This window comes from Madurella fahalii, assembly GCF_045866475.1.
Source record: "Madurella fahalii IFM 68171 DNA, scaffold_3, whole genome shotgun sequence".
Lineage (NCBI taxonomy): Eukaryota > Fungi > Ascomycota > Sordariomycetes > Sordariales > Madurella > Madurella fahalii.
In genome coordinates this window covers 5581876-5590541 of record NW_027263973.1, presented here as the reverse complement: position 1 = coordinate 5590541, position 8666 = coordinate 5581876, and the positions used below count along the sequence as shown (strand labels likewise).

At 48.7% G+C, this 8666-nt stretch overlaps 2 protein-coding genes across 2 annotated transcripts; both read right to left on the bottom strand.

Annotated features, from left to right (window-relative positions):
- Positions 1-418: 418 nt before the first annotated feature.
- Positions 419-1501, bottom strand: MFIFM68171_07019 (uncharacterized protein; the record flags this gene model as incomplete). The annotated part of the gene is made up of 1 exon (XM_071062439.1): positions 419-1501. One exon carries the CDS (start codon positions 1499-1501, stop codon positions 419-421), a length of 1083 nt encoding a protein of 360 aa, XP_070918540.1.
- A 1131-nt stretch (positions 1502-2632) lies between these two features.
- MFIFM68171_07018 (NACHT domain-containing protein) lies at positions 2633-4508 on the bottom strand (the record flags this gene model as incomplete). The annotated part of the gene is made up of 2 exons (XM_071062438.1): positions 2633-4324; positions 4440-4508. 2 exons carry the CDS (start codon positions 4506-4508, stop codon positions 2633-2635), a joined length of 1761 nt encoding a protein of 586 aa, XP_070918539.1.
- Between the last annotated feature and the right edge of the window lie 4158 nt (positions 4509-8666).

Genomic DNA, 8666 nt, shown 5'->3' with positions numbered 1-8666 from the left:
AGCATTTCTCGATACGTACTGGGCCTGAAGAAGTGTTCTGTAACTCTGTGCTGTTGCTGTTGTTGCAGAGTAGAGATTAGTGATTGCGCTCACGAAAAATCAGCCAAAAGATGTGGATGAGTTTATTTATATCGTGTTGGTTTTTTTGGTGATTGATGAGAGTGTAGAGGTGTTGTTGGTTTATCCATTGGATGAAAAGCGGGAGCTACAATTTATTCTGCATAGATATTTTCATAGCTAGTAGATCTTGAGCTTACAGAATCTGTAAAAGATTTGAAGGGATACTATTCTCATCATCTTCTAGCACCCGAATAACTTGTAACCGCTCCTGAGGAAATACAATAAACGGGTTTACAGCTCTCAGTCATGCCACTAACCCTAGTGATACCCTAGCAAGTCACTGACCACCCAATCCTTCCTACCCCAAGGCAGCACTGATGAGAAACTTGTAGTCCTCTTTATTATTCGGATCATCAACCTCCACTTTAAGCTTGGTCGTACCTTCGGAGAGTTGAAGGACAACGCCTCCACGGTTGCGGTCCTTGGGATTCTGAAGACTGATATCCGCTGTGGCTTTGTCGCTCATGATAAACAACGCGATTCTGTCTGGGTTCGTGTTGCCTGAGACGTTTATCAACTGGCCAGATGCCTCCTCGATTGCATTGTTCTCTTTATCGAGGAACTTGATCGTCACCCGGAAATCGATCATATCCAGCCAACCAGGGGGCTCGCTAAATTCAAAATCCAGAAGGATGCCTTGTTTGGAATCGCTTGAATTGGGAATGTAAGGGTATTTGAGACGGCATGGTTGAGGCAGGGGATGCTGCGATTCTCCCAATCCATCGCATCGGTCCCTCTTCCACCAGACCGCAGTCCAATGGATAGTGGCGAAAGAGGCGGTGTCAAACCCCATATCAAGGCCTTCCCAGGTCTCAGCTTGCTGTGATTGGGCCAATATGAGCGATACTAGGTGGCGGGACTCCCTTATGTCGGCTCCTCGTTGCGGTTGATGATACGATGACCGCATCCAGCCGAGCGCGATTTCGACGAGAACCTTTGCATGTATTCGCGCAGCTACGCTCGGGACGCAGCACTTCGGCGGCATCCCAATCATCCCAGCCTTTGTTGAGCCTATGCAAGGCTCCGCCAACAGTGCCAAGGGCCAGAACTCCCAGCCCGTTGTTCGGGGTTGTATTTCGCTTGGCATCGGTACTAATTGAGGTATCAGCAGAAAGACGGCAACTATACTGGCGGTAGCTGCTGATGCTGTAGGCGAGTCGTGGTAGGGCAGAAGCAGGGATAGATCCTCGGGGAACCCGGCTAACAGATCGGGGTTGCGGTGGATCATGAGTTCGACGACGGCGGCTAGATCCGTACGGATCGTAAACCCAAACAGCTCGTTCTCAGGCTGCTGCTGGAGAGGCATGCTGAAGAAGATGTCGATCACACCGACTCGAGGAAGCGTTATATGCCATGCGCGACTTCCGTCAGAGTTGGACATATCAACAGCAAAGAGACGGAGGTATACTGTTGTGTCTAAACGTAAGCCGGCACAAGCGAAAGCGTGAATCGTGTGTAGGGGCTCCACCACCGCTCCCCTCGATAGCCGCTCCGTTTCGTCGTCATTGCAGTGACGGAGGAACATGTTGTGGACGAAGCGGATGCCCGCCGCACGAACGGCCTCCGCTAAATCTATCGTACCGCTTGTGCTGCTCGTAAGAGATCTTGTGCGGATTTGGTCCAGCGTGGCGCGTATGAGCCTACAGCGATGTATGTAGACATCATTGTCGTCCTTGTCGATATCGCATAGGTCTTCGAGAAGAAAGCAGAGGTAGTCAGATGAAGAGTTGAGCAGTTGCTGAAGGACGAACTCTCGGTTCGTGACTAGCGTATCATGCCCACAGGCACATACCATAGCCAGAAAAACCGGCCGCCGACGGTTAAAATGGCCCGGAGGTCCCGAGATCAGAGGCCCACTCTCATGTCCCACGAATTAGTCGCAGGATATGCTCCGCTAGCGTTTGGGATATACTCCCCGCTTTGAGCATCGACACGACAGTCTCGAGGAGCTGAGACAGGTTGGGGAGGCTCGCGATATGTTGAAGGGTAGTGATAAGGCCGTGCTTGCGCATCCAAGAGGCAAGAGAGAAGAGGACCTGGCTCTCAAGCAGCCATCCCCGAAAAAGTCTGAGAGATAGGCCGTCTCCGTCCAGTTCGTAGTGTTGTCTGATGTGAAGGCCATCCTCCACCAAAAAGTCGTATGCCGTCCGATGGATAAAGTCAATACCGCAGTCCAAGTACTGGAGCAAGCGCCCATGAGATGTTTCTTGGCAAATGGGTCCCCACCAGTCGGAACGATCTAAGTCGATTTTCCATGATTTTGGCGAGACGATAAGAAGGCCGGCGCAGCGAATATCCAAGTCCCTGATAGTTCGCTCACATTTTCCCGCTAGTTCTACGGGCGACGGTAAGGTGTCCGAGTTGAACTGGATGGACAGGTCACACGCTATCGTGAGCTGAAGAATGGACAGCTGCTGCCTACTGACGAATGCGAAAGCGTTGGGCTCCCTGAATCTGAGAGCTAGTGATAACTGTAAAGCGGCCGCCCTCCGGTAGATGGCCATGTCTTCGTTCAGTCTGGACCACATGTCGCTATACAGGCACATAGATCGGTAGGCATCAGGCGGAGGCGTTCCTCCAGTTCCGTCCAGGTGTCGCCATTGTGCAGACCCCTCTGCAAGCTTCTGAGGACCAAATAGACCCATAGAAAGACACCCTCGGCGCCTGTAACAAGGTGGTGGACAATGCGGTGTCGGTACTGGACGGGGATTGGAACGCCAATCTCCTTATCCAAATATGTGGTGACGTATCTGCGAATATCAGGCTCGGTCAGATCCTGCGTCCGAAGATGAGGGTACTTCTCAAGATGGCTCCTCATTATATGCTCCGGCCTGCTCGCCACGCAAAGTTTAACTCCGGGAACAGGTCGTAGTTCGTCAATTAGCTGGAGGAGCTTAAAGGGACCGTCTTTGGGGGAGACCTCGTCTAGGCCATCAAGAATGATACAACGCGGTCTGGCGTTGTTGAGGTGGGAAAATATAACTTCCCTGAGTTCGGTGTCCGACCAGTCAGAAATGGAATCCTTTTCTAGGAGGTTCGGAAACCTTTGCAGCAAGTCTTCGATGTCGTCTTCATTTTCCCGCGTTAGGTCACCAATAGGAAACTCCTCACGGCGGCTGGTAGACCCCCATAACGACTGGTAGAGAAGCGAGCAGAGCATTCCTTTTATGTTCTTCTGGAGATCCGTCCCAGCGGCCCAGAAGAAGTGCGAAAGGATGCGTGTACCAGGACGCCACTTGTCAAGCCGCACCCGCGTTTCCTCGGCAGAAACAAGAAATTTGATGAGGGTGCTTTTCCCTGAGCCAGGCTTACCGCTGATCCAGTACAATCTCTCGTCCGACTCAAGCCACGTGGAAAAACGGGGCCACCGAGGTGTTGACCGGGCGTCGTGCTCCCCGTCCCTCGCACCATCCCCTTGGAATATCCATTGAAAAGTGCCCGGGTGCCTCTCGGTGATTGTATTGGTTCGGCCGTTCATAGCGTCGTACTTTAAGCTGGTGAGAAGTCTTCCGTGCCTAGCTTCGCGGTGGTCATCGACGTGCAACTGCTCGAACTTTTGTGAGAGGTCTTTACGGACCTCGACGGAAGCTGATGCAATGATATGTCGAGTGCAAGATGCCTCCTCCGATACCTGGGAACGAACTTTATCCACCTCTTCCCTAATATTATCAGACAGTGCTTTACTGCCCGTGGCGTGGCGGTGGACCAGGTCTTGCATCGCAGAGTCCAGCCTGCCAAAGCTCTCCGTATTCTGTCTAGCTAAGACTTCGGCCCGAGTGCATATCCTCGCTAAGAGATGAGTCTCCATGGCCCCTTGGGAGTTGGAAAGCTCCTTTTCTAGTCTCTCTAGCCTCCGCTTCCTCCAAACGGTCTTGGTAACGGCGTTAATGATATGGCGTAACTCTTTTGGGTCCCGCGGTGTGAGAAATTTCGCCTCTTCTCTCAGAGAGTTGGCAGCGTCGGCACACCTAGCTGCAATTGCCAGCAAAGCTTTGTCATCCTTCTTCAAATTGATGGCAGACTTTTGATAGCTGTTAAGTTGTTGGTAGATAGCCGTCGCGAGTTCGTGAAGACTGGAGCTGCGGGATACGAGTTCGGGTTCGGGATGACCTCGTTCATAAACGCGCTTGCAAAGTGATATAGCCTCCAAGCCAAAGGAGATGACCTGCATAACATTGCAAGCGACGCTTAACGTAGCGAGTGACTCTATCAATACTTAGCAACAGCAATCTTTTCCCTGTACTGTTGGAACGTGGTTGAGGTTGCGTGAGAGGTTGCTGCCTGATGATGTCTCGTGCTAAGAAATGCGCCTCACTTACCCTGCAGCCGTCAGATTCTACGGTGGAGTCAAAAGAATCTTCATACCCCGTATTTTCCCGCCCCCACATCTTATCCTACCCTCTTTTGCCCTCTGCAAGCTCGGTGCCGTTGTCCAATTGATTGTCGCAATCCCAGTAACAATTCTTATTATAACCTCGATACTTAATCTACTGCCTTTATGCTCTCCGTTGTTCTTGTTCTTAACTAAGATGACGTCGCTAGGTAGGTAGGTATTGTAAATCTAGAAAAGAAAGCTTATAGTTAATTAACTCCCGTCGGCCCCACTAGGCCGCTAACAACTAAAAAGCAAAGGGACCTGATACTTGATTAATTGCTTGCTATAGTTGGCTATAGTACGTTACCGGAGGTGTTCATCAGTATTATTATGAAAAAGACCATCAAGTAAGTAATGCTCTAGCTTACGACTTACTAGAAGTAGTAAGGCAGTTTAGCCATAGCTTCAACCAACATATATTGTATAGCTTAGCGATTATATTATCTTGAACTACACCTCAAGATGTCTCACACTTAACATCGATGAAAACTATATCACCGTTGTATACTATATACTGATGCTGTGCATACCGTGATCGGGGATATCTGACTTTACCAGACATATATCGGTCTTGTCAGACATAAATTGGGGTTGGTGTAGAAGCAATTCTTATCTTTTCACTCCGATACATAAGATGCGGGTGACACTGTATCGATACCTCTTTTTCTTGATTCGAGTCCAGTTTCGTATAGCCTTCCGCTGAGCTCTTTCCAGGTAAGCACCCCTAACGTACGTGATAAGCGAGTTGACCGGATAAGCGAGTTGGCCACTTTCCACCACCCTACTACAACTATCCTCAATTACACAACCACAATACTAGGAAATAACAATAACTGAATCGGAAACAGATGAATCAAACGATTCTGCAGCCTCCTTACACGTACGCGCATTATGACCAGGCTTACCGCATATGCCATAGCACCGAATCTTCGTACGAGCCTCCCCTGTACTACCACCATTTTGTTGTGTTTCCTGGATTACCTACCCACCTACGGCTTTCTGATCTAGTAGATCCTGTACTTCTTATACAGTAAGTGATCCTCCAAGCCGTATACGTGTTTTTTTGGCTCTCCGTCTCTTACTAAGTGTCAGGTGCAGGAGGGTGTCAGGTGCAGGCGGGGCACTGCCAGGGTCAGGGGCCTATAAATTACCGGCTTCGCCGGAAGTTTTGGAACGTTCAGAGTTCAACACTGTCACCTACCACCTCCTTAGAAGCGATAGCTGCGCAGACGCCGCTCCTTCAATGCGAATCATCTTTTCACTCTCCTTTTCTCACAGCAATCCCAATTTTCGATCTGACACTAAGCTCCTCATTGGCCTTACGTAGTGCAGAAACCTCGCTATGTAAAATAGCCACCTCGTGCATTACAGCCATCGTTCCTTTAGCTAACAGGTCCACAACAGCTAGCATAGGTATTGGAGAGCTACTCTGATGCTTGGATATCCGGGTTTTAATAAGCTCTAACTGTGAAGTGGCTTCTCGAGGGTTGTGTGGTGTTTGTGAGACCCAAGGTTATGCTGTGCCTGGCCTTGAGCTTAGGGGTATTAGAGTATGAATGTGCACATCTAGCTTAGATATTACTCTCTCTGGGTCATACGGTATAAGGCCAGCTCCGGCAAAGCCACCCTGGATATTTTCTTCCGTAATTGAAGTAAAAAAAGCTACTCTGAACCCACAGAGAAACTCTAGCTTGCTGATGTATATGATACTTATCTGCATCAACTGCTTAATTTAGCAGCTATATGCCTTCTTCAACGGTGTAAAACAACTAATATCCAATAGCTGAAGTAGGTGTGAGGAATGTGGAGGTATACAGAGTGTAATAATGTTGTGTTCCTGGCAGTAGGTCTTAAATTCCTTGGTATGGTAACTATCGTGGCTATCTAGGATTAATAGCTGGTATACACTCTTCGTGCAAGATGTTGTATAGTAATCGAAGTACTTAATCTAATTAAGGCCTACTGCATTTGTAGTCCAGCTATTATCGGTTGTTACAATATACTAGTTTACCGGAAGGTTGTACTCTCGATACCAGTTAGTAAGGTGGTATTGCCTAGCTAGAATAATAAATAGTGGAATGGCTCAGCCTTAAGTATTTACCCCTTGGATAACCGTAGCCTACTTACAATTACTAGGTTAGGCCTGTTTAGCCCTACCACGGCCATCTGAGGTAGTAACTACTATAGTTGGGATGATAATGCCCATTATAAAGCCGGTCTCATCAAAATTGTATGAGTCTTCGTCAAGGATACCGTATTTGGTCTTAGTGTTTTATACGAGTACAAACTACTCGCTGTCAAAAGGGTCAGGCGCTAGTCCAAGGATCAGGATCACAGGATCTAGTGCAGGAGTCAAACCCATGTATTCTAGTCAGCTAAAGCAGGCTGGCAGCTAACTGCGCCACTGTACGGACGTCATCCTGTACGCGTATCTCGTCTATAAAAGGAGCAAACTCCCCAGCAAAGATAGACGGGACAGAAGACAGAGGACACAGGGACAATCAACACAATCAAGACAAGATACATAAAAATCCTCAACTGTCATTTCCCAAGATTCAGAGGTGCCGTGTTTCCGTCACTCGCAAATAATCTTTGGATCTTCGCATTTAGCTCTCTAGTAGTCGTATTTACGCGTAAAACGCGTACGAAGGTCTAGATGGCGTTTAACGAAGTTATAAGCCCATCGTACGCCAACAGGGGGTGCGTCGCGTTCACATAGCAATCGGTTGGCCATATCTTCCACGTATGCATGCCGGGGATGGAATGCACGTGTATACAGCTCAACTATATATCGTACGATTGTTTGCTCTTCTACATCCGTAAGTTTGCGCGAGTTAGCCGGTATATCGCCTCGTGGAAGTCGGCCGGTGTGTCGGTTTCGAAGTATACTCTTATTGACGTTGTAGATTGTTGGAAATGAGGACTGTCGTCGCAAATGAGCGACCCACTTTGTACAGCTGGGGGGCACCTGCCGACAGGTGTCGGATCATGTGACGGGTGCTCCTAGGGGTCAACTTTCTGAGCTCCCTGCTTCCTGAGCGATATCTGCAATGCAACCACACAACAACAGGGCGACTGCCCAGCCCATTGACGAAGACCTTCTAGATATGTGTGGATCTGTGCCCAACGAGCCTGACTAATTAAGTGGGTGCCACAGACAGTAGTTCCAACATAGATCTTCTCTGCAGCTCGATTACTAAGCTTTGGGTCTTTTTGAATAGCTTTGAGTGCTAGATTTACCCTAGCTTCGTACGAAGGAGTTTCTATTGTTGGTTGTGGAAGAATTTGGTGTTTCGTGCAGAGGGGACGCGTCACGTCGGAAAGTGGCCAACTCGCTTATCCGGCCAACTCGCTTATCACGCACGTTATCAAAATAAGAGAAATAAAACGTCCCATCGGGATAGTAAACATAGTCCTCCGCCTATCCAGAATACCTAGTGCTTCTTGTGCTGGACGGTGATCCTAACTTAATAGCGTACTTCTAGCTGAGTAATGCGAGTCGTCTATTGGCGAGCCTGCCAATTTCCGGAGCTGTAAGTGTCTTTGAATAAAGACGTTGTAGGGTAGGCAACGCTGTTCATTCATTGCCTACCTAAAACAGGTATTATTTGATCTGCACTATCCTTAATCAATACGGGGTGTTGCGTAGCGGACCAAGTGGTAGGCTTCCATTTTACCTCCGAAGAATGAACTCCAAGGTCATGACTATCACGATGATGGGACGTACCCGGATATCCTCTTGGGTATCTGTAGAACGCTAAAATAGCTGTTTGTTTCTTTCGACGTGTTGCTAGCTAAAATGCGATAGAGGTTGAAGGCCACATCAGCGCAATACCGGATAATGCTACGTCAATAAAGTCACCTACTTGCGCTATCTTTCGAATTTACTTCCCTAACGAATGATCGTACTATGAAACAGCCCCTGCCCCCGGGGTTCACGAAGCGCGCCAATAATAAAAATGGCGAGTCGAAGTATCCCTGCTTCTCCTTGTATATCCGCACTCGTTGGGGCTTTGGCTGCTTTTATGCACGTCCCCGGCTTCTAATCACGGTAGATGCTCTTACTTGGATCACCAGCTTCCTACCAGCGGACGGAACCGCCGCTCCGGGCAGAAAGCTTGCTATTGGCGCGCCTCAAAGGTACAATGTATACAAACCGGCTCAGCTCCAG